Source organism: Chinchilla lanigera, unplaced genomic scaffold (genome assembly GCF_000276665.1).
Source record: "Chinchilla lanigera isolate Chin_1 unplaced genomic scaffold, ChiLan1.0 scaffold00029, whole genome shotgun sequence".
Lineage (NCBI taxonomy): Eukaryota > Metazoa > Chordata > Mammalia > Rodentia > Chinchillidae > Chinchilla > Chinchilla lanigera.
Window position 1 is genome coordinate 12,012,241 of NW_004955430.1, and position 26,083 is coordinate 12,038,323.

At 38.3% G+C, this 26,083-nt stretch overlaps 1 protein-coding gene across 2 annotated transcripts in view; it reads left to right on the top strand.

Moving 5' to 3' along the window:
* Rab5a (RAB5A, member RAS oncogene family) overlaps positions 1 to 26,083 on the top strand; it is a 48,456-nt gene that overhangs the window by 20,693 nt on the left and 1,680 nt on the right. For both annotated transcript variants that reach the window (XM_013515692.1, XM_005387462.2), the window contains exons 3-5: positions 18,398 to 18,549; positions 18,832 to 18,954; positions 21,139 to 21,232. In XM_013515692.1, the coding sequence (XP_013371146.1) occupies positions 18,398 to 18,549; positions 18,832 to 18,954; positions 21,139 to 21,232 (369 nt within the window). The remainder of the gene's footprint in view (positions 1 to 18,397; positions 18,550 to 18,831; positions 18,955 to 21,138; positions 21,233 to 26,083) is intronic.

Sequence of the window (26,083 nt, forward strand, 5' to 3'; positions counted from 1 at the left end):
ATCCTTGTTAAGGGAAAACAGTCTAAGAGGAAGAGATTAATAATCATATGCACCAAATGCCAGCACACCCAACTATATAAAACAAATAATAACAGCATGAAAAATCAAGTAAGCACTAATACAGTTGTATTGGAAGTTCTCAGTAGCCCACTGTCGCAAATACATAGGTCAGTTACACAAAAGTACAACAAAGAAATATCAGAACTGAACCAAATCTTTGAACAAAAGAACTTAGTAGATATCTACAGGATATTCCACCCTACAACAGCAGAACACACATTCTTCTCAGATGTAAGTTTGTCTGCATTTTGTTCATGTCCATAAACTCGAGAATAAGAATCTCTGGGTTGTTTTAATTTACCTGTTTCAGAATGATCAGAGATGTTGATCATTTTTTTCCTCTACTTATTGGCCGTTTATACTTCATCTGTACTCATTCATGTGTCTCTTTTTTGATTGGGCTTTTACATTTGGGAAGTCTAATTTTTTAAAATTCTACATATATTCTGGATATTAGTGCTCTATCTTAGGAGTATCTGGTAAAATTCTCCCTGTTACATAGCTTCTTTCTTCACTGTGTTGGTTATTTCCTTTGCTGTACCAAAACTTTTATATTTGATTTGATTCCATTTGTTGATTCTTGCTTGATACTGTTTCTAACACAGTTGGGATTTGTTCATAAAGTCCTTGCCTATGTCTCAGAGTTTTTACCTTATGGGACATGGTGGCACACACCTATACTCCCAGTGGGAATGGGAGTGCTGAAATAGAATGAGTGTGAGTTTGAGGTCAGCCTGAACAGTCTAGGGAGACTAGTTTAGTAAATATTTAGTTTTATCTTTATCTTTCAGCAGATTGTATTTATTTTTCATTTTTATTTTTTTAAGACAGTGTATCTGTAGTAGTTCAGGCTGACCTCAAACTTTTAGCATGTACCACCATGCCTGGCTGTGTTTTTAATATTTAAATGTTTGATCCGTTTTGGTTTTAGTATATGGTCAGAGATACAAATGTTTGAGATAGTCTTTTCTATGTGAACAGCCAGTTTTGTCAGCATCATTTATTAAAGAGGCTGTCTTTCCTCCAGCGTAATTTTTGACCTTTCTGTCAAAGCTCAGATGGCTGAGTGTACCTGGGCTTCTTTCTGCATTGTCTGCTCTGTTTCATTGATCCCTATGGCCGTTTTCATGCCAGCACCATGTTGTGCTTTTTTTTGGTGGGGGGGGATCTTTTTGAGACAGGGTCTCACTGTACAGTTCAGGCTGGCCTTGAGCTCACTTTGTAGCACAGGCTAAACTTGAACTCACAGCAGTCCTCCTGTCTCAGTCTCCTGAGTGCTGGGATTGCAGGCATGTGCCACCATGCCCAGCTCCATGTTGCTTTTATCACTATAGTTATGTAATATAACTTGAAATCTGGGATTTTAATTCCTTATGGTTTCTCCTATTGCCTAGGATTGCTTTTGCTGTTCTGGGTCTCTTCCCCTTCCATATAAATTTTAGGAGTATTGTTTCTGTTTGTGTAAGGAATGCTATTGTTTTGATTAGGATTGCATTAAATCTGTATGTGGCTTTTGGAATGGACTTTTGGCCATTTTGGCAATGTAGGTTCTCCTATCCATGAACAGGGCATATCTTTCCATTTTCTGATGTCCTCGTAGATCTCCTTTTTCAGTTAGCAGTAAACATGCCTTGGATAAACCTCATTGGCTATAATACTGTCATGGGGCAAACCAATCTCCTTTTTTAGATTACTGTAGATTTTGTTGTAGAGATCTTTCACTTTCTTGGTTAGGTTAATTCCTAGTACAGTATTTAATTTTTTTTTTGATGATGCTTGTGTGAATGATACTGTTTTCATAATCTCTCTCTTTTCAAATCAGATTCATTCATTTTCTCTTTGTCTCTTGTCTGTGTCTGTGTCTCTTTCTCTCTCCCTTCCCCCTTCCCCCTCCTCCTTTCCCCCTTCTGCCTTCTCCCTCCCTGCTTCTCCCTTCTGCCTAGGTCTTAGTATGTAGTTCAGGCTGGCCTTGAACTCATTATGTAGCCCAGGCTGGCTACAAATTCCCAGCCATCTTCCTGCCTCAGCCTCCCAAGTTCCTGGGACAGGCATGCACTGCCATGCCCAGCTTAATTTCTTTCTTGGTAAGTTCTTTATTAGTGTATGTGAAATTGATTTTGTATCTTGCTACATTGCCAAATTTGATTATTTTAGGTGTCTTTTGGTGGAGTTTTTGGGTCTTCTATATAGAGGATCATGTCATCTACAAATAATAATTTCACAATTTTTTAATATGCATACATGTTTATTTTGTCTCTCTTGCCACCTTGCTCTGGCTAATGTTATGAGTACTATTTCTGAATAGGGATGGTGATATTGGACATCCTTCCTGATTTCCCAGTTAATATGTTGACAGTAGGTTTGTCAAAATAGTTTTTATCACATTGAGATAAGGTCCTTTTATATCTTTCCTTGTTAAAAAAGGCTAAGGGTTTATCTGTTTTGTTGATTCTTTTGAAGAGTCAGCTCTTTGAATCATGATTTTTTGTATTGGTTTTTAGTCTCAATTTCATTAAGTTCAAGTTCCTTCCTTGTACTAGGCTTTCAATATGGATAGTTTTTGTTGTCCTAGGACCTTGGGGTGTATCTTTAGGTTATTCATTTAGGCTTGCTCTGTTTTTCTGATGTGGGCATTCACAGCTCAGATCCTCTCTTACGAGTGCTTTCATTGTGTCCCACAAGTTCTGATACGAGAACAAATTTCTTGATTTCTTCTATAGCCCACTGATTATTCTGTAGTTCTGTAAATTTCCATCTTTTCACATAATTTCTGTGGTTTTCTTTTGTCCATTCATCTCTAGTCTCATTGCTCTCAATCTGATAATATATGAATCTGATAATATATATATATGGGATAATTTTGATTCTTTGGTATTTAGTTAAGCATGCTGTATAGCTTGTATGTTGTCTATTTTGGACAAAGTTGCATGTGCACCTGAGAAGAATGTATATTCTGTTCTTGGGTGGAACACTCTGTAGATAATTGTTAAGTTTATTTGTTGAGAAGTGTAGTTCAACTTGTTATTTGTTGGTTTTTGTCTAGGTTATGTATCACAGTGAAATATTGAGATGCCTTACTATAATTGTATTGATGTTTCTAATGTTTTGTGTCCAGTGGTGTTTTTTTATGATGTTGGATGCACCAGTGTTTGGTGTATGTATGTTTATAATTGTTATCACTTTTTACCAATATCTAATGACCTTCTTTGTCTCTTCTGATCAGTTTTTTGCTTGAAATCCACTTTGTCTGAAAATAGCATAGCTATTCGTGCATGTTTTGGAGTTCCAGTTGCGTGAAATACTTTCCATTCTTAGGTATATTTTTTTAAGTCTATAAATTGCTTACAAGATTAAATGTCTTGGCTGGGCATAGTGGCTCACGCCTATAATCCCAGCACTCAGGAGGCTGAGGCAGGACGATCGTTGCGAGTTCGAGACCAGCCTGGGCTACAAAGTGAGCTCGAGGCCAGCCTCAACTGCATAGCAAGACCCTGTCTCAAAAAGACCCCCCACCAAAAAAAGAAAAGATTAACTGTCTTTCGTATGTAGCGTATCACTGGATTTTGTTTTTTCAACCAGTCTGCGAACTTGTGTCTTTCGATTGGGGAATTGAGACCATTCATGTTGACAGTTACTACTGAAAGATACAGGCTCATTCCTGTCTCCTCCTTCTCTTCTTTTTCTCTTGCTCCATATCTGTCTCTGTCTTTCTTCTCTTTTTTCTTTTTTGGACAGGGTCTTGAATTCACAGTGTACCCCTAGCTTGTACTCACTGTGTATTATTCCAGGGTGGCCTCAAATTCCTGACAATCCTTCCTTTTTTTTTAAACTTCTTAACACCTTCCCTGGACAGGTGTGGTAATACATGCCTGTAATTCCATGAATACTATGTGTTCAAGGCCAGTCTGAACTATATGAGACCCTGACTTAAAAAACAAATATGTATCTTACTGCCAGCCTGACCCATTGGTGTGTGTTGTATTTATGGTTGTCCCAGCAGGTGCCTTGTACTGTTGGTGGTACAAATGGTTCTGTCTAATCACTTTTATCAGTCTTTTTACTTGTAAAATTAATTTAAAAATCTATAAATGGACCAAATATAATTAGTTGCTTGAATTTGAGTTAATTATTGCCCAAATATAAATACACTCAAACCTTGGATTGCAAGCGTAATTCATTCTGGAAATGTGCTTGTAGTCCAAAGTGCTAGCATATTTAATTTGGGGGGTGGTACCGGGAATTGAATTCAGGACCTTACACTTGCCAGGCAGACACTGTACCCCTGAGGTGAATCCCTGGCCCCATTACTTGCATATTAAAGTGAATTTCCCTAGAAGAAATAATGGAAACTCAGATGATTCATTCCACAACCCAAAAATATTCATATAAAAATGATTACTATACTGTAATGTAATACAAAATATAAAGAAAAATAAACATTGACCCGCACTTACCTTTGAAAACCTTTGTGGCTGGTGTGAGGTAGACAGCTGAGAGGAGGGTTATTGTATAGGACAGCTTTCACTATCACTGAGGGAATCACTGCTGTCTGACTCAATGGAATCTTTTTCCTTGCATGCATCTTTTAAGAAGGAACCTACCCAGTGATGCTTGAGCTTTTGCTTCTTTTAAGGATTTCATAGAAATGTGCCATTGTATTGTTAAACAGATCCATTGCTCATGCTGCTATGTCCTTACTTGGGTGGTACTTTCCTACAAGATGATGTACTGTCTCACATTGTGTATATATCTCCCTAATCACGTTTGAAAAAAGGGATTTCTCTGCCTTTTTGTCCTCCTCCTTTGCAGAAGAGATCTCCTCACCCACAAACCCACAAAGACAGAGAGAGAAAGGGGGAACCATTGGCTCAGTTTTGATCATGTGACATTTGACATCCTGAACTACTATTGCAAGACTGCTCATTTATCAAGTTAAGATTTATTAGAAATGTTTATTTCTCTTGCGGAACACTCACAGAACAAGTTACAATCCAAGCTTTTACTGTATTAATAATATTCATACCAATTTAAAAAGTATTACAGTAATCAGATATATTTCATTAAAAGAAATTAACATTCTTAGTAGTTTATTAATAATTAATTCTCTAAATTTTAACATGGAAGTCTTACAAGTTCCCCATTGATGATAAGTATAATATAAATACTCGATTAACCATCTACCTGTTTAACTTACAACCTACCACTTGGAGGTGTGTGATGGAAAAATGTGAGCAGCAGTGTGTCCTGTGTTGGCTTCTTCTACAGTACAGTACTGTGATTTTGGCTGATTGTGTTGTACAGTACTGTAGTTTTATGTTCTGTTATACATTACAGTACTGCATGTAAGAATTATACAAATAAAGGCAAAGTGTATACAGTTCCTCATTTAGTGACTAATTCACTGAACAGCATAGGGACTTGGTCCCTAAATGAGGAACATCTCTATACATTTAAAACTGCAACACAAATTTAGGTGTATTACAATTTTTTTTATACCATTTTAATGTTTTCCATAGGGACTATAATACGATAACATCTGGTCTGCTAAATCACTGCCTTTCTTTGCTTTGTTGTAATCAAGGACCCCCTGAGAAGCAGTACAAGTGACCTAATGAGACAGTCATGCATATATATGCCGCCAGTGGTTCAAGCTGACTGGGAACAATTGAATCCAAATCAGAGCCTCTCAGCAGCACACTGAGACATACACGAATTTCGGCCCTCTTAATGTGTTAACTGTTCACCTTGCTTAATGTAGTTATTCATTCCATTAACCTTTTTGGCATTGTTGGCTTTGTTGCCTCTTTCTATGTCAGATGAGATCAGGCGCGTTCAGGGTGGTATGGCCATAGACGTTGCCCCTTTCTCTGATATCCTTGAAGTTTTTGGAGTGTTGTTTTTGTGGTCCTAAATTCTTAAGGTGCCAGGAAAAGACCTTAATTCTCTCTCTTGATTTTGAAAGATAGTTTTACAGGATAGATCAGTCTGGGTTGGAAGTTATTTTGTTTTAGGGCTTGGTACACTGGCCTTTAAGGTTTTTGTTGTCTGCTGTAATTCTAATGGGCATACCTTAATAAGTAGTGTGTTGCTTTGCCCTAACAGTTTTTAAGATTCTGCTGAGATTTTATCTATGATGTGTGGAGTTCTTTCCTGATAGTGGCTATTTGGAGTTCTGTTGTGCCTCACTTTACCTGTATGTTCTTTCTCCATATTTGGAAATTTTTCTGCTACTTTTGTGAACAATTTGTTATGCTACTTGTGCTGTCTTCTGATTTTTCAAACTTCCAGTTAATATTGGATGGGTCTGTGACATCTAGCATTTGGATCAATTTTTTACATTCTCTTGTTTTTAAGGTATTTCGGAGTGTATGGTCACATTCACTAATCCTGTTTTTCTACTTCTGACTCTGGTCACTTCTGTTACCCTTACTTTAAATAGAATTTTAAATCTGGATTTGTTTTTGAACCTTTTCCTGGACTCTCTAATTCTTAGCTAAAGCGATCATTCATGTCTTGTATCATTTTGTTTAACTCGGCTAGCTTTTTGTTACTGTTGTCTGTAAGCTCAGTGTTTTAATCTTCTATCGTCTTTGAGCTCACAAAGCACCTTACTGATCTTTTTTTTCCCTCTTCTATTATTTCGTGTAACTCAGCTGTTTGACTTTTGATTTCTTCCCCATTGATGTCCCATGGATGGATCAGCTTTGGGTGAGTTGGGAGTTTTTAGAGGCATTTTGTTTTTGTTGCCTGGTCTCATCTTTGTTTCTTTTTGCCAAGGTTTGCTGGTAGATTGTCAGTGAAAGATGGTAGTACAGAGATCTCTTTAAGTTAGTGTCTGCTTTTCAGTGATGCACTCTGGGCATGGCTAACTATGGGCCTTTGTCTGTGTCCTCAGATCTCCCCACCTCTGTTAATATTGGAGGGGAGGGTGCAGTGTAATTAGGCCAGCATACATTTCACTGGAAATGAACCATGGTATTGTTGACCCAGAGACAAACTAGATACTGGCATACAATATAAACCAGGTAATAGCAACAGCTGTGTCACCCTGGCAATAGCAAAGTCAACAATAATGGAGTTGAAAGCAATCTGGATATTAATAGACCATAAAAACCAATAAAAGCTACCACAGTACCATCCTTAACCATAGAAAAGAGACCTATAAGAATAGTATAGACACAAAGACAAACCTAATTATTGGCATACAGTAAATACTACTAAATGCAACGACTGCATGTTCACTAACAAAAAAGTATAATAGCATAGAGTTAACTAAATATCTAAAGATTAATGAAGTTTAGCAGTTATACTGGTAAAGATAGAGGTGATGGGGAATAGGAGAAAGAAAGAAGTAAAACTTGAACATTAAGGTAGGTGGTCTGCTGGCCGGGCATATTAACACTGTGCATAATTCCAGCACTTGGGAGGCTGAGGCAGGAGGATCTCATTGAGTTTAAAGACAGCCTGAATTACATAGTGAGGCCCTATCTCGAAGAATAAGGAAGATGAGCAGAGAAAAGTGATACAACAAATCCTATTAAGAAGTAAAAAAAAATTAATAGAATTGCTAAAAGTACCAGAAAAGAAATTTAAAAACCCACAACAATAAGAAAAACAACAAAATTAAAAAGTAAAACAAAGCAAAAACAAATACCAAAGAGGGGGGAAAAATGAGTCAAAAAAAAATTTCTCTTTGTTTTTCAGTGAGTGATTTCTTTCCAGGGTCTGCAGTGTTGAGGTAGAGATAGTCAGTGTGAAGATCCATTTTTGTTCCCAGGCTCGTGTTTTGTCTGTGGATGCTACGCCCTGCCCTGCCTTTCCTGCTGGGTGTGCTAGGTCAGTGGTGTCTCTTTAAGGCTGTGGTTACACCAGCGGTTCCCAGTTTGTCTCCCCTGTATTTTCTCAAGGCACAGCTTTCCCTCCTGGCTTTATGGCCTTTGGGTTTTTGCTGCCATCCTGTTCCTTGCTCATGTTGGTAGATTGGCAGAGCAAACAGACCCTGAGTTTTGTAGTTCATGTAGGCCTCAGGGTGGGGATTCAAACTGGCCACTGGACTTACTGCCAGCACTTTGAGACCCAGGCTCTTCTTAAAGCCGCATGTGAGCGTGGGACTCACCTGGCGTCTCACCGTGGTGGGTGGGGCCTTTCTTCCTAAACTTAAACTTTTCAGGGATGATCTACTGTTTAGCTTGCTCCCTTCTCTGCTGCTGTTTATTGTGACCATCTCCCACCCAGTCACTGTGGGAGACACTGGAAACCCTAAAGTATAGTTCTGTGGTTCAGTCTTAAACAGTTAACCTCTCTGCAAAGTGGCTATTAAACCTCTCAAGTATACCAGGCGCTGCAGTGGATTTTTCAACTCTAGCCGTACTACTCCATGCTGTTTGTGCAGTTTACAGTAACCATGGATTTTTCTTGGCTAGTTAGTGCTGCCAGCCCAGTCCGCTTGTCTCCCTGGAGCTGCTGGCCCTCTCAGGTCCCCCTTACTGGGAGCAGTGGTGAACTTTCCTCCACACTGCATTCTTTTCTCTGTATTATGTGCCATTTCTCCAGGCTCTGTAATTTCTAGTTTTTCTGTCATCTCCTGCTTTAATTCCTAGAGTTCTGCTTTTCTCTTCACCAAGTTGTTTCCTAGGTATCTTGATTCCAGCTCCTGGAAGGGCTGTACAGTGTTTTGCTGCCAGTCTCTGCTCTGCCATTTTTAATCCAAATTGCCCTAAATTCCATATTCCTAAGTTAGTATCAGTGTGTTGATTACTTTTGTCTCTTGCTGAGACCAAATACCTGACACCCAAAATTAAGGAAGGAAAGGTTTATTTATCTCACAGTTTGTAGAGGTTTCAGTATGTAATCAGCTGACTCCAAACGAGGGTGGCATGGCAGAGGGGCAGCAGTTTATGGCGGCAGAAGACAGCAAAAGCAGCAAGAGCAAAATGGAAGAACAAGCCTCTTTTCCTCCCCTGTATTGTATGCAGGCTTTCCCCCCCACACACACCTGCCCAGGGTGGGTGTATTACTTACAGCATCTTAGTGCCCTCCTCTTGCACAGGATGAGGATATTTACAGGTGAGAACCCTGGACCCCTGCTGAGTCACTTAGTTAAATTTCTGAATTTCTCAAGCTGGCACAATGAATAACATCCTAGAGCAATAAGGGCATGTCCTTCTACACCCTAGGATGTAGAACTGCTCAGTTACTTAGTTAAGCTTCTAGACTTCTCAAGTTGACCCAGTGTATCAACCATTACAATCAGTAATGTGCCATTAACATGCATCACTTTTAGTATTTTAATTATTTCATCACTTTGTTCATGAGTCAAAGTTTAAAAGATTAAACTTTGTGGAAGCAAGCACAAAATTTAAAAGATTTCAAAAGGTTTATAGTGAAGTCCCCCATCTGCTAGCTCACTTAGTTCTTTTCCCTTGAGACAGGGTTATTTGTTGTACATTCTTTAGAGTTAGTGACTTTTGACATATTCTGTCCCCCTTTCTACAAAATTTCAAGTATATCAAATGTGTTGGAACTTTTTAAAGACCGTTCTAGTTATCTACTCTTAGATACTTAAAATTGTTAAATTATTAAAGCTTAGAGACTTAAAATTATTTTATCATCTTAATAGATGTATGTTGGTGCAGGCTGCTGTTGGGACCTCAGTTGATACCGTCAGCCCCTGCAGTATCTTTGCCTCCTGCCTAGGGGTTTTCCTCACAGTATTGTAGCTGGGTTTAAGACTGAGTTTCTCAAAAGTACCAAGCTGAAACTAGGTCTTTTATGATTTAGCCTCAGAAATTACAGATAGCAACAATTCTATTCTTGTTAGTCTTATACAGATTCAAGGGAGGAATACCAAAGTTACATGGTATGAAGAATGTGGAGCATGAAATGTTAGTCTAGCCATCTTGGAAAGTACAATCTGCTATGAAATCGATCCATTTCATAAGAGCTGCTTCATTTTTCTTTGTAATAGTCACACTGTTGTGTTCTGTTGTATTACTGGTAAGATTTCTCAGCGCTGTATTTGTTTTTCTTCTTTATTTTTAACTGTTCCTTTATTATTAGAAATTTAATCCTTTTTTGTTTGCTACTTTGGGTAATCATCTGATAGTAGATACTATTTTAGTCTCCCTTTCTCCCAATTTCTTTCTTTCTTTCTTTTTTTTGTTCTGGCAGTCGAACTCAGGACCTTGCACTTGCCAGGCAGGTGATTGTGCCACTGAGCTATATCCCTGGTCCCCAGTTTATTTCTACAAGCTAAGCATGAAAGAATCTCTGTCAAAGCCAGTAATTTCCTAAAGCTTTGGAAGATCCCCTTGAGAGCAAGCAGTATGGTGGGTTAGGTTTTTGAACCAGGAGATAGAAGAAAAAAGCCTCCTTTGCAAAAAATAGCTTGGGTACTCTCCTCAAATATTTTACGATGGGGATGTGGCTCAGTGGTAGAGTTCTTGCCTCATATGTACAAAGCCATCGTTTGAGCCCCAGCACCACCAAAAAAAAGAGAAGAAAAAAACATTTTATGAGGTTGATAAAATACTGTTGGACTATGAAATAAAGTATGTATTGTTGGTAAATTATTTTATAGTTTCATATGTGTGTGTGTGTATATGTGTGTGTAGGTATATAGATATATATAGATATATATAGGTATATATAGGTATATATATATATGGGCTTTTTTGTTGTTTTTTTTTTAAAGCTAGAATAATTTCTCTAACTTTCTGTGCTACTTGGGAACTGGTATCTGATACTGATTAATGACCTGTTTTTGAGACAGGTCTCATTACGTAGGCTGGTTTTGGATACCTAAGGTCAGATTTTCCTCCTACCACAGCTTCCTAAGTAGCTAGCTGGGACTAGAAGCCTGCACCTCCACACCCTATCCAGTTAATTGGTTTTAACAGCCTGTTCCCTTGTATTTCTTTCTTCCTCCCTTTTATTTCTTTACCTTTACTAATGTGTGCTTTATGCTGCTTCCCAGTTCAGTTTTTGAGAATAACATAAGTTCAGTATGGATTTATATTCCTATTGAATTCCAGTCTTAGCTAGGCATGGTGGTACATCTATAATCCCAGCACTCTTTTTTTTTTTTTTTCTTTTTTGGTACCAGCAGTTGAACTCAGGACCTTGCACTTGCCAGGCAGGCGCTTGTGCCACTGAGCTATATCCCCAGCCCCTCCAGCATTCTTAAGATAGGAGGATTATCATGAGTTCAAGGCCAGCCTAGGCTACATAGTGGAGTTCAGGCCATCCTGCACTACACAGCAAGACCCTGTCTCAAAAAAAAAAAAGAAAAATCCAATCCTGTGAGCATTGTGGTCCTATATTGAAATAATCATAATCATAGGCTTTTAGCTCTGAAGGTTCAAATACTGATTGATGTTCATTATAGTGTGATCAGGTTTAGAGCACTATCTTAATGGGTTAAATTTGTCTTTTTGGGGGGGTATTATGGTTTGTGTCTGCGTGTCCCCCCAAATCCTCATGCAGTCACAGGGGCAGGCTTTTTAGAGTTTTGATCCATGGTCCAATGCTGCGGTTATGGTGTGAGAGCTACACCAGCCCTGGGGCGGATAGTTTGCATATGTAAGGGAGAGGAAGAGGCTGCTTGCTGCCAGCTATTCACTCTTCTGCGCTTGTTGCTTATTGCTTTTCTGTGTTCTGCCGCCATAAATGTTTGCCCTCTGCCATGTGGCCCTCTCTGCCTTGGAGCCAACCAGGTATAGACTGAAACCTCCACAAACTGTAAGCTAAATGAACTTTTCCTTCCTTAATTTTGGGCATTGGGTACTTTGTCTCAGCAACAAGAGAAAAGTAACCAAGACCACCGGGTGTGAGGGGGTCTGGGATTGAGACAGTCTCACTATATAGTGCAGGGTGGCCTTGAACTCAGTTGATCCTCCTGCCTCAGCCTCCCAAGTACTGGGATTATAGACATGCCACCATGCCTGGCAATGTGGTAAATTTCTAAGACCTTTTGTTTCGTTTTGTCTTTTTGTGTGTGTGGTATCATGAGTTGGGCCCAGGTCTTCTCATGAACTATATCACCACACGATTTTATTTTTATTTTGAGGCAGAACCTTGTAAAATTGCCCAAGCGAGGCTTTAATTTGTGATCCTCCTGCCTTAGCCTCCCAGAATACTGAGATTATAAGTGAGTTCAGCACCATACCCGATTGTTCTCTAGTTGAGTTCTTCTGTTGCTGAGTTATATTTGTTTATATATTGTAACGCTGCCTCTTATCAGATGATCATTGCTTTTTTAAGAATAAATTGTTCTTATTTTTGTTTTTGTTGTTCTTTTGTTTTGTTTTTGGTACCAGGAATTGAACTCACAACTTTGCACTTTGCTGGGCAGTGCCACTGAGCTGTATCCACAGCTCTTAAGAATAAATTGTGTGTCTATAATCCAGCACTTGGGAGGCTGAGGTAGGAGGGTTACCCTGAGTTTGAGGCCAGCCACAACTACATAGTGAGGCCCTGTCTTGAAGTGAACCCCCCTCACACAGACTAAAAAAAAAAGAATGAACTGTGCATAGGGGTATCTATAGATGACCTTTTAAAATGAATTTATTTTTTAGAAGATTGCTAGCTTTCAGTATGTAATGTTTATGTAATTTTTTTACCTTGTTGCTAGGCTTTTGAAGTATTTTGAGCTTAGTCACATAAATATGCTTTACTGTATCTGGCCTGCTCTATTTTTGTCTCCTTTTTCTTTCTTGAATTAATTGAAATGTAACTCTCATATGGCTATATCATTTTTTTTTGTCATCCCTTGGATGCTTTATATTTATGTAACAGTTTTCTGGGAACTAAAGACAGCCTCACTTTTTTATTTTGCTTATTGTCTGCTCCGCCGTGTACCACGCATATCTTCTCAGTGTAATTTGCTCATCTGAAGTTCGTGTGCATCTCTGAGAAACTCTTATCATGCTGGATTTCTGCTAGTAGTATTTCCCCAGAAAACCAGTTTCTACTTCCACTGACTTCTTGTTGTTTTTTTGGTGAGCTGTACTGGAGGATTAACCCAGAGACAGTCTGCCCCTCAGCTGCATCCTTAGGCCTTTTTATTTTTCATTTTGAGACAGGATCTTGCTAAATTGCCTTTGCTAGCCTGGAGTTCTGGATCCTCTCGCCACAGCCTGCTGGGTAACTGGGATTACAAGTGTGCTCTTCCACACTGGCTTTCCTTTCAGTTTTTTAAGAGTTCTGAGTCCTGCCAGAGATATAGCTCAGCAGCACAGTGCCTGCCTGGCAAGAGCAAGGTTCAATTCCCAGTACCAAAAAAAAAAAGTTCTGAGTCCTCAGCTTCTGGAAGTTTTACAGAAGAACAGTTAATCTTCTACTTCAGGGGCTCTGTTACTATTTTTGTTTCTTCTGTTTTTCTGTTCATGCTTTCATATACATATACTCTATTTCAACCTCTGTGTGTGTGTGTGATGTGTATATAATATATGTTTGCATTATCTTTTTTCAATTAAAAGTTATAACTAGTCTTAACTGCTACTTAATGTTCACCAGGTCACTAGTGTTGTTCATTTAAACAGTTAGGTTAAGTATTTTTACATTCTTTGAGCATAAAGTTTTGTTCTACCTACTTTCTGTCCCGTTCCATCTTTTATAGAGATTCCATGAAGTTATTAGATTAACAAATATCAGTGTTTTATGTTTTTGCTACATATTGCCAAATTCTTCCCAAGAGTTATATATCGACAGCAGAGCCTTAATCTTGGCCACATCCTTTTTTATGTTTATTTCATCTTGCTAATTCCAGGTGGATGATTTTGTTCATTATTAGTGACATTGACTTCTTTTTTGTTGTATTCCTTTTGTGAATTGTCTTTACATATTTATTTTTAAAGCATAGATAGTTTTTCTTTAGATTTATGACCTTTCTACATACAAACAATAATTCTGAAGCAGAGTGTGGTGATACATGCCTGTAATCACAGGCTGAGGCAGGAGGATCAACACAAATTTGAGGCCAGCCTGGGCTACACAGTGAGTTCAAGACCAGCCTGAATTGCATACAAAGACCTCATCTCAAAAAGCCAAAATATAAAAACAAATCAATCATACAGCATTCATTGTAGAAATTTTTCTGGGTGTTTTTACCCATGTGTTTTGGATATATGACATATTTTGTAATCTCAAATTTGTGTGTTATCAAATTCAGTAGTATTATGTAGGATTTTTTGGTTAATTGTAATAATATTTGTTAAATTTGATACATAATAACTTAGTGATGTGGATCAGTAATAGAGTGCTTGCCTAGGATGAGTGAGGCCCTAGGCTCAATCACTAGCATTATAAAACATAGTAGTAATAATCTGATGGCCAGGGATGTTATTAGCTCCTCAGTTTTTCAGTCTCTTCCCCTCTTCTTTTTGGTTCAGGTAGGATCATTATAGTTGTTGGGGAGGAAGGTTAACTTTATTTCTGTTAATTTTTGATTTAATGGGATGGGGGTATTTTTTCCCCATGTCCAGTGTACCTTCCTGACTTACTATTTTTTTAGGGTCTTAAACATTCTAAGCCTTTGGTATTTACAGATTTAGCATTTATAGTTTCACCTATTCTCCACTGACTCCCAAGGTGGGTCTGACACAGAAATGTGCAGTTTTGCTGAGAATGAAATGTTTTGTGATTGCCACCAGGCTTACTAATAGGAGCTTATTACATAGCTCAAAGAGGGCATCTGTCAGACAGGCCAGCACCTGCGTCTCAACGCAGCTTTGTTTTTCTCTACTTGTCGTCGCGTACACAGTAACTCTTGAAGTGATAAAAGCTGTTTCTTTGTGAAATATGGGTCTGTAAAGAAAACCAGCTGCTAGTGCTGGTGATGGAAGTGAAGAAAAAATGAAGAGGTGTAAGAAAGTGATGGTTCTTAGCCAGAAAATAGACGTTTTGGATAAATTAAAGTGGTTTTGCAGATTCAGGTAAGTTTGTGATTGATTAATGTTGCTGTAGTACTGATGTGGTAGTTTGTATTTTGAGTGGCAGAATTTATAACTTTATAAATGTGCACTTAGAAGCACAGTAGAAATTTCAGGATTTCACTTGTGTTTCAGTTATGCTGCACTGAATTTTAGAGAAGTTAGACCTTTAGTAGTTGACAGCTTGAGCTCTGGAGAGTCACTGCCATCTTGGGATACACTGCACCTATTGTTCAGTTTGGCCTGTCCTGGTCGGGTAATATTTCTGTCCTTTTAGCGCTGTAGCACCTTTCATTAATTTTGACATGTGGTACTTACTCTTGGATCTCTTCTGCTGGTCTTTTTCTCCTTCCCAGAATTAAACTTTTTTAATCATATATGAACAATAACACAGTATTATCCAGTCAAAAATGTGTGTTTTTGACTTGGTGTTTCTGTTAGAGATTCTGTGAGTTGTATAAGGTTGGTTATCCCTTACTCAAAAATATTTGGGACCATTTTAAAGAATATTTTTAATAGTTTTGTGCATAAAATAGTTGCATGGTATAGAATTTACTGCTGTAGTATATTGGTGCTCCTAAATTTTTGAATTTTAGGAAGTGCGCCCCCCCCTCTGGATATAGGGTCTCACTGTATTACCCAAGCAACCTTGTATTTATGATCCTTCTTAGTAACTGGGATTATAGGCCTGTGCTATAATACCAGCCAGATTTTCAGGTTAGGGATGCTCAGTCTATATAAGAATTTAGAGAGTTCCCAGGAATTCTATTAAAATGTTATCTAAAGTCACCCTTAAATGGTGCCACACTTTTTTATTTTTTTTATTTTTATTTTTTTGGACAGGGTTCTCACTACATGGTTCAAACCTTGAACTCACAGCAATCCTACAGGCTCAGTTTCCCAAATCCTGGGATTGCAGATGTACGTCAACACACATTTTTAAATTGTATTCTTTTTAGCAGACGGTTCTTAACATCTCTGTTGACTAAGTAGGACTTCTATTAGATGCTGGATATAGAGAAGAGCTAATAGTCATCTCTCAAGGAACTCCCTTACACAAGGAACACTGGGAGCAGAATTATGAGATACTAATTAGGGTCCAACGAAGAGGAATTTCTCAGTGGAATTTAAGAATAGTTGTATATGTTGTAATTGGGCTACTTCACCCTTTCAACATGTTTTCATCTGGTTATGGCATGTATATTACAACGATGGTGACTTAAGCCTCTTTCAGCCAAATTAAAGAACTCATCTGTTTTATTTTAGCTGATACCTTTGGATTTTCTTGGCAGTCTTGCTTCTTTCAGCTTTCTCTTCCCAGTAATTTATTACTTTTATTATTATAAGAATGTGAAACAGTATTAAATTACAGTGATAGACTTCCTTGTTTTGTTCCAAGAGTATGAGAATGCCCAGGAGCTTTGTGATTAACCACAGTGCTGATTTCAGGTTTAAGCAAAGGATGCGTGCTATATTCTAAGAAGAATCATAGGTGCTTATTAGGACTAGATACTGACTCAGATGCCCTGTTGTAATTTATTTCAGTAAAAATGACTTTTAGTCTATTTGTATAATAGTTTTATATTTCTGAAAGAGTCTGTTTACCTGTAGTCTAGTCTTTTAATATATTTGTTATTTCCTGGCCTGTATTTTATACATACTTATAAAAGAACTGCAATCTTTTGTAATGACTTCAGCGGACTTGCGAATTGGACATAACAGTTATCTCTCTGAGCCTAGAGTTGACATATGGAAGCATAAATGAATGTTCTATTACTGTACTTTGAGTTCATAGTATGTGTAAAGAAAAAGCAAATATAAATAAAACTTACAACTCAATCTTTTCCAAACTACATTTGAAAAGTTGATGTTTTGTGATTCCTTTTTTATTGAAAAAAGAACAGCTGCTCAAGGACTTGATTGTAGTTATTTTAAAAATGCATTTTGCTTGTACAAGAGAACTTTTCAGGACACTTTTGTCTTTTAACAAATACAAGATTTGAGAAAACACATACTTGTGGTTTGAGTTGGTAAAAGCTTTTGTTAATTTTTGTTTTATTATTTATTTGTGGTACTAGAGATTGCACCCAGAGTCTCAAGGCACACTTGTCAAGTGCTCTACCACTGAGCTGCTCCCAAGCCCTTTTCATTTTTTCTTTGGGAGAAGATTTTGCTGAGTTACCCAGGTGGGGCTGAAACTTTGCAGTCCTTGTCCCTCAGCCTCCCAAGTAGCTGGGGTTACAGGTGTTTACCACTACACTCAGATATTTGAACTGAAGTAGAATATATTTTAAGATATGACTGTGTACTTGTGTGAATTCGTAGAACTGTTAATTTAAATATAACTAAAGACATTTCCACGTTACATTTGCAAATTATAGTTGCTAATATTACGGAAAAGAAACGGTTGACTTACTAAATGTAGCATGAAAAATGTTACGTCTAATATTAAAGACATATTTTTTTAAAGACATATTTAAAGAGACATGTTTGATATTACTAGAGTTCATGAAAAATTGAAATAACTATATATACTGATACAGTTGAGACATGGATCATAATTCTTTTGTAGGATATGACAGTTTCAGAAAATTTTGTAATTCACGTTTATACCAATTTGCAAAGATGATTTGAGTGTCAGACTTCGATCTGAAATTAATGAGGAGGAGGAATGTGACAGTTTAGTGATAGGGCAGCAGTAGGAGTCTTAAGTACCAACATTTATTGGAGGAGAGGAATTACAAGACGTGGTGGCTGTCAGCCAGCAAGCTGCTAAAATTAGCTGGGTGGTGGCATTTAGGAGGACGTTTGCTGGTGATTGACAGGGCTTCTTGCCTGGTTCTAAGCTGCATCCCCAACCACTGTGTGTCCAGGTACAGCTGAAAAAGTGCAATTCCAAAAAGTTCTTAGGGCAAAGAGGTAGGAATGAATGTATTTAATAAATCTGTTGAACAAATTCAGCCTATGTTGAAGTAGTGATTAACAAAATTAAGGTGTTATAATATTTTAAAGGTAATACGACAAAAAATACTAATTTGATAGTAGTGAACTAGAACTGAATCACTAGAATATAGCAGTAATAAACAGAATGGAACAGGGAATGTGTTAGCAATGTGGATATTACAAGTATGCGTTTGTCCCTCAGTATCCGGGGAACTAGTTCCAGGATCCCCCACAAAAATCTATAAATATTCAAGCTGTTAATACTGAAGGGCATTAGTATTACATAACCTATGTACTTTCTCCCATGTATTTTAAATCTTAGATCTAGCTTGGAAGCCCAGACATGCAAATATGTGAAGTCCAGGTTAATTATATGTACATAATATGTCAAGTTTCCTGGTTGTTTTCTGTTTTGAAAATATTTGAAAGAAGATGGTGAACTTACTGATGTTTCTATTTTTCAGCTGCCTTTCTAACCCAGACTGTGTGCCTTGATGACACAACAGTCAAATTTGAAATATGGGATACAGCTGGTCAAGAAAGATACCACAGCCTAGCACCAATGTACTACAGAGGAGCACAGGCAGCCATAGTTGTGTATGATATCACGAATGAGGTAAGTATAAGTGCCTCTTACCTTGAAACTAGTTTGAACATAATTTTTTTTTATTAAATTAAAGTTTTTACAAGGAAAATTATTTCATGAAACTGCTTTTTATAGCCAATCATAACCTTTCTACCGAAGCTTTTGTAAGTGAAAATATTAGATGAAAGTGTTTCAAAATAATACAATTGCTATTTCCTCCAGTCATCTTAAGTCTTTCAAAGACTAATCTCATACAGATGCTTTCTAACCCTTTTTGAACTTATGCCAAATATCTGTTCTTCTGTTTAACAGGAATCTTTTGCAAGAGCAAAAAACTGGGTTAAAGAACTCCAGAAGCAAGCAAGTCCTAACATTGTAATAGCTTTATCAGGAAACAAGGCTGATCTAGCAAATAAAAGAGCTGTAGATTTCCAGGTATGTTGAATTTTCTGCTTGAAGCCTTGTTTTTTGTAAATAAAAGCCACACAAATAATAGAAAATACAGATTTTAATACAAATGTCCATAAAACAAACACAGACTGCTTAATACTCTTTATTAAATACACAGATATAGAGTGCTTAATACTCTTTATAAAATAGAGTGCTGTGTACAATAAAATATTTCTCCTGATAGGTCTGGGCATATATGGTCAGTGGTAGAGCATTTGCCTAGCATATTACATAACCCCTGGGTTTGAACGGTGGTACCTCAAAAGAAAAAAAAATTTCTCCTACTAGACCTTTAAACAACGTTCTTACGTTATTATAGTATGCAAATCACTCAGTGATTTGCTTGACCTAAACAATTACAAAAGAATTGTTTGCAAACAGTGCAGAAATACAGAAGGCAAAAAGTGCCTCCAGCTTCATCCCTATACACACCCACTTTCGTCTTTCATGTCCCATCTCTGCTCATCCCTCAGTGTTACTGTGAATCGACGCACTTGCACACACCTGTGTTTACAGAAACATGCGTGCTCATGCTTAACATTAGAAAGGCCATTCAGAAATAAAAGTTCAGAAAGTCCATACTCTGTGTGAGCCAGAGACAGGGAGGGAGAGTCTCCCTTGTGTGGTTTAGGCTGGCCTTAAAATTCCTCTCTCATTAATCCTCTTGCCTCAGCCTCCAGAGTGCTGGGATCATAGGCGTGTGTCACCCACCAGTCCCAGCTTAGAAAATCTACCTTTTATCTGTTAATATCTAACTGAGAATGTTCCCTGCTGCAAAATACATGCACTAATCATTTGAAAATGAGCCAGGGGGGCTGGGGATTTAGCTCAGCGGCACAGCACCTGCCTGGCAAGCGCAAGGTATGAGTTCGATTTCTGGTACCGGGAGAAAAAAAAAAAAGTAAAAATGAGCCAGGGGCCAGGAATGTTGGTGCACAGCTATAACCCCAGCACTCCAGAGGCTGAGGCAAGAGGATTGCTATAAGTTCTAGGCTACATGGTGAGTTCAGGGTCAGTCTGAACTACATAGTGGGATCCTGTCTCAACCTTCTCCCCAAAGAATGAGACAGAAATGAGCCAGGAATCGTGGCACACACCTATAACCCAGCACTTAGGCTGAGGAAGGAATTTGAGGCCAGCCTGGGATACATAGAGACCCTGTCTCTTTTAAAAAGAGGGGGGCAGTAGGTATAGGTCACTGGTAGGGTTCTTGGCTGCCCTGAGTTCCTGGGTTCATTATCCAGTAAACATACACTCGACCACGCACAGGAGGAGGGAGGGAGAATGAATGAATATTCTCTTAATTGGACCTTTTAAAACTGCTTCTATTCTCTTATTCTTTAGCACTTTTTCCTCAAAAAGTCTGGTTGTGGTCATTATGTGATGGGCTAATTGCCTTTCTTTGGTGGTCGTACAACACATGCACTGAGAAAAGGCAGCTATTTCTTGAATCACTAGGTATTAAGCTAGTACATTACAAATGCAGTTTCATTTCATTCCTGTGACAACCATAGGAGTTTTAGTAACATCCGTTGTCCATTCCTAATTACCTCCCTGTTACTAGAGCGGTAGAAAGAACACTTACAGTCAAAAGTGGCCCTGCCATGTAACAGTTCAAAGCAACCTTAGTTCAAAGTCGTTTCTTTGTCAAATTGGACAGATGAGTGGTTGCTTCCCAGAACACCTGTGAGGATCAAAGTCCGTGATATATGTAAACTGTGAAGGTGACAAACGTGGGGCAATAATGTAATTTTCAAAGGAATGATTCATGATGTATTCAAAATTAAACACGAGTGTCATTCAGTGGTTGAGGCCAGTTAGACATTCCTTTCTGTCTTCATGATGTAGGCATAAATAATTGCCATTGTGATCAAAGAGCACTTTATATTTAGACTAGGATAATCCCTCTTCCCTCAAACTTATTCCATAGTGTATTTAATGTTAGACCAGATCAGCCAAGGCAGGATAGGAAGCTAAGGCAAAAAAGAAACTTTTCCACAGTAAAAATTACCAGCCGAGTGCTGCTGCTTATGTTAGTTTATACACAGTTGTTGGGTTTAAGTAATCAAGTTAAAAATGGTAGGTGGTAAGGAAGCCTCCTTCTTTTCTGTAGCAAGACAGGTATAGTGTATGTCCAAGGGTATGTCTAATTTTTTTCTCTCTGAACAGGAAGCGCAGTCCTATGCAGACGACAACAGTTTATTATTCATGGAAACATCAGCTAAAACATCAATGAATGTAAATGAAATATTCATGGCAATAGGTAAGATTAATATTCTTTTCAAATGACAAAGATGGAGCATACTTGGATTTGCCTGTCTTAAAAAATTCTTGATTTTTAAAAAATTAACTACTTTTCTAGATTCCACCTGTCAAACACTGCTTTGTTAAGTTATGAAAGAGTATTACTTGTCAGTCGTGTAATACTATAAATTTAGGCATGTTCCTTCCAGCTGAGTTATGCCTGGACTTTGAACTAATGGTTAAGCAGATATATTTTCCAAAGATTTCACTGAAAAGTTTGGGTAAATACATGGTTTCTTCCTGTTATTATTTACTTTTATGTATCCCTGATTTGTGGGAATATATTCCAAGACCCTGGGTGAGTGGCAGAAACTTCTTTTTTTTTTGTCCCCTTTTTTTCTTTTTTGGTTCCCTGGTTGAGAAACAAATGACCTGTTACATTTTAACTACACACTTAACACACACTGCAGCCATGGCATTTGTAGTTTGAGGGGCAGCAGCAAAACTAGCAGATTGCTCCTTTTCTTCACAGTTTCAGTTATTTGGGCTGCTGTACTGGGGATACAACTCAGGGTCCCAAGCATCTTAGACGAATACTTTGCCACTGAGGTACATCCTCAGCACTGAAGATTTGATTTTTTACTATAGATGATCAGATTGGGTGATGAACTTGGGGCCTGTGCACTGTGCTATATCCTCACCCTTTCTTAGGTTTTGATTTTTGTTGTTCAGTTGGTTGGTTGGTTTTTTTGAGACAAAACTCATTATGTAGCTCAAGCTGACCTCCAACCTGTTATTCCTGCTGTACCAGACTCCTTTATGCTGCGATTACAGACATGCACTACTACACTTGGCTAACTGATCTGTTTGAGATAGGATCTCACTATGTAGTTTAGGATGGCCTCCAAACAGAGGCAGTCCTCCTGCTTCAGTCTGTCTCCCGAGTGGTGGGATTACAGGTGTGCTACACCATGCCTAGTCCTTTTTACTTTTTTGAGACAGGGTTGCATTGTCACTGAATTGCACAGGCAGGGCAGTCTTCCTGCCTCAGCCTCCCAGAATGGTGGTATTACAGATATGTGCCACCGTGGTCTGATAGATTTTTTTTCTTAAATCAAGTACTTTTTTACCTTTTCACTTGAAGGAAACACTTTATGGCTTATCTTTGGCATATCCAAATTAACCACCATCAGTGCTCTTGCATTCTATAGCCATTATTAGTAAAGTAAGTTACTTGAATGTAAATACTAAGATACCATGAAAGTCATTCTGGTGAGTAAAATGACTACAAGTAACTTATGGGCAAGTAACAACACTAGACACAGGGATAATGAATGTCGTAGAGCAGACAGCTGGATGGTGCAAGAGTTTATCTTACAACTCAGAACAGCATATCATATGAAGTTTAGGAATTATTTTTGGAATTTTTCATATAATATTTTCACTCCTTTCTTGATTATAGTTAATTGGAACCAAGGGAGAAAACTATAACAGGAAGATAAACTCAAAGCCATATTTACTAAAGGAATGTTTTATTTTGTTTTTTGTTTTGTTTTGCTTTGCTTTGTTTTGTTTGGAGATAAGGTCTCATGCTGGTCTCATACTCACAGTAGTCTTCCTGCCTCAGCCTCCTGAGTACTGGGATTACCAGGCATGCACCACCAAGCCCAGCTACTAAAGAGTATTTAATGTGATTTCTTATTTCATTAATTAATTATTTGGTTTGTCCTTTGTTCTTAGCAGAGCAGTACTTTTGTTTGTCAAGTTTTTTAAAGTCATCTTATAGATAAAACTCAGAAGAGTGCAGCAATATAAATATACAGGTTAACAAATTATTTTAGGTTTTAAAATGTATTTGTTTTTTGTACTGCTGGGGATTAAAGCAAGGGTCCATTCATGCACTAGGCCAGTGCTCTGCCGCTGAGCTACGTCCCCAGACGAGCAAATTACTTTAATGTAAACGCTTGGGAGAGATTTCAAAGCGCTGAGACACATGGGAAAGGAAAGCAAAACCCACCCGGGCTTTCCCTCAGGTCACATTTGCTGTGTGTGATGCTTTTATCTTTGCTTTTGAGGTACTTCTAACATGATAATTGCTGTTTCAGTTTCTGATTATAGGTAATGAAGTTGTGGTAAAAAACACTCTACATGGCAAAAATAAACGTATTTCTGTTGATTGGCCCTTACCTTTTTCCAGTGGTTTTCAAGTGTGCAGTGTGCCTTTAAAGTATAAGGTCTATTTCCCTGGCTGTCACAGCTTACCACTTGCACAGTTTTTTTGGACCTGGCACTCTTTTCATCTCCTGTTTTATTATGTAGCAGGGGGATTCTTAACTGGGTATACACCATGCAGGTCCAACACACACACCAAAATGTACTTGTTAAATTTGGACAAAAACTTTGGTTTTTGAAGGCAGGATCTCACTATATAGCCCAAGCTGGCCTCAAACTCACAGCAGTCCTCCCTCAGCCTCCCGGTTGCTAGGGTTATGGGTATACAGCACCACTCCCAGCAAATTGGGACAAATTAACCAAATAATAACCAAATCGGAGACTAAAGAAAACCCAGCAAATGCAGGCATGGTAGTGCACATGCCAGAGAGATACAGTACGGTTGTGGAAGTTTGTGTCATAGTGTATTTCTTTTACAAATGGGATAGATTACACTCAGAATCACATCTAAAATAACAAGAACCAAGGAGACAGTAGGTCCCACAGATCAGCCTGAGCTTTAAAACTTCCTTAGGGAATTCAGACTTCACTAGCTCCATGGTACTTTCCTAACCTGCATGTGATCCTTGGCACCATAAAAAATAAAAACTAAAGAACTTCTTACCAGACTGTCCTTAATTTTTATCTTTTATTTATCAGGTATGTTGATAAGGTCATTTGTCATTAGAAATTAGACTCCAAATGGACTTGTTATTTTTCTCCTTGGAATTTGAATATTTTCCTTTTTGAAAGAATTCCCAAGTATAGAAATGGGATTTTGGTCTTCATAAGATTAATAGTATGATAACAGTGGTATGCTCAGCAGCTTTAATCAGTTCAAAGACTACAAAGTTTATTTCTTTCAGCCTCCTAATATGTCAGATGTAATTACACAGAATCCTTTAGAGAGCTATGCTGACAGAGGAATCGTTTGCTCATTGCAAAACCTAACTCATTATTATAATACAATTTATAATGCTGTATTCTGTTTCTCTGGTGTCCATATTTATCAACTGTAGGGCATTACTTTTAAATAGACTTGACTAGAAATTTATGCGATCATCTCCAGGGCCGTTTGTATTAAAAGTGGTCCAGTGAAGGCCTCGTTCCCAAACTTCAGTGGCCTTCCTGACCGCGGATCCATTGCCCAGCCTGCCCTATAGGGTTATACGAAGACAGTAAGTACTGGTGTGGAATATGTAGGACCAGTACAGAGTAAAAGATCCAGAATGCAACTAAGCATCCAGTGTTGTTTTATTTTGCAGCATCCCTTTATTATTTTTTTATTTTGAGGTGTGGTCTCACTAAGTTGCCATTTTCCATAGGCTGGCTTCAGACATGGAGGTCCTTCTGTCCTCAGCCTCTTAGAGGGCTGGGATTGCAAATGTGCACCACCATTCCAGCGGAGCTAACATTCAGAGTTTGAAGTAGAGCACACTCAGCCTCTGAGTAACCTGAGTCAAGGCCATAATAAAGTTACAGTCTTACCGTGGCACTGTAGCCCCAAGATGATGAACCAGTGTTGTCCCTTAGGTCCTCACCCTTAGACATATTTAATGTTACTACTCGTTTCCCTCAGAAAGTGAATCTGTACCTCAGGAATTTTAGGCATTAAAGTGAATTATATCTATCCAGCAGGTAGAATTCTACTTAGTAGAAACATACCCCAGAGCATAGCCATTAGCTGTATAGAATTCAGCAGAAGTAAAGCTATGCTAGTTGACAGGGCTTTGTTAACATTGGACAATCCATGCACATCTCGCTCAAATAATATTTGGAACAAGTTTTGGAAATAGACTCATTAGGATCAGTACCATTGATATTAGGCACAGCTACTGGTAGAACAGGCCACAGGAGGAAAATGTAGATGCTTAAAGATGAAAGGTGGTGGAAGCTAGCAAGGAAAAAAAAGAGATGTGCTGTTTCATAATTCCGTTTCATAACTTAAGTTGCACAGTAGAGGACATGCTTTTTGGGGTGGTGGTTAGGGTGGTATTTGTTTATATCCTGGTTGGTTCTGAAAGGTGTTTCTGGCCAGGCATGGTGGCACATGCCTGTAATCCCAGCACTTGGGTGGCTGAGGCAGGGAGGATACAATTTCGAAGCCAGCTTGAATTACAGAGCAAAACCCTGTCTCAAAGTGTTTCTGGCAGTCCAGAGAAAGTTGCTACTTTTTTAGTTCATTTTGAGACATACCTTTCTATGTAGTCCAGGCCAGCATTGAACTTGCTGTGTAGCTGAGGCTAGCCTCATGAGTGGCATCCTCCTGCCTCAGCCCTCGCAAGTGTTAGGATTGCAGAAGTATACTTCTCTGCCCAGAGCCAAACTGTTCTTAAACTCCTATTCTTGAACACAGATGTGTTTTCCTGTCTCACACAATAGCTGAGGTTACAAAGCTGTACCTGGCAGATTTTCTTTAATAGGAATATTAATGATTATTAAAGCATAAATTTTCTGGTATTACGTGAATCTGTACAAAGAATTATATAGACAGTATGGTGCCTGTCATCCCAACTACATGGGAGGCTGAGGCTGGAGAATCACAAATTCTAGGCCTACCCAGGCATCTTTGAGAGACAGACCCTGTTTCAGGGATGTGGCCCAGTGGTACAACACTCAACCTTCACTACGGTAGAGGAAGATGAAAAAGAATTACGTA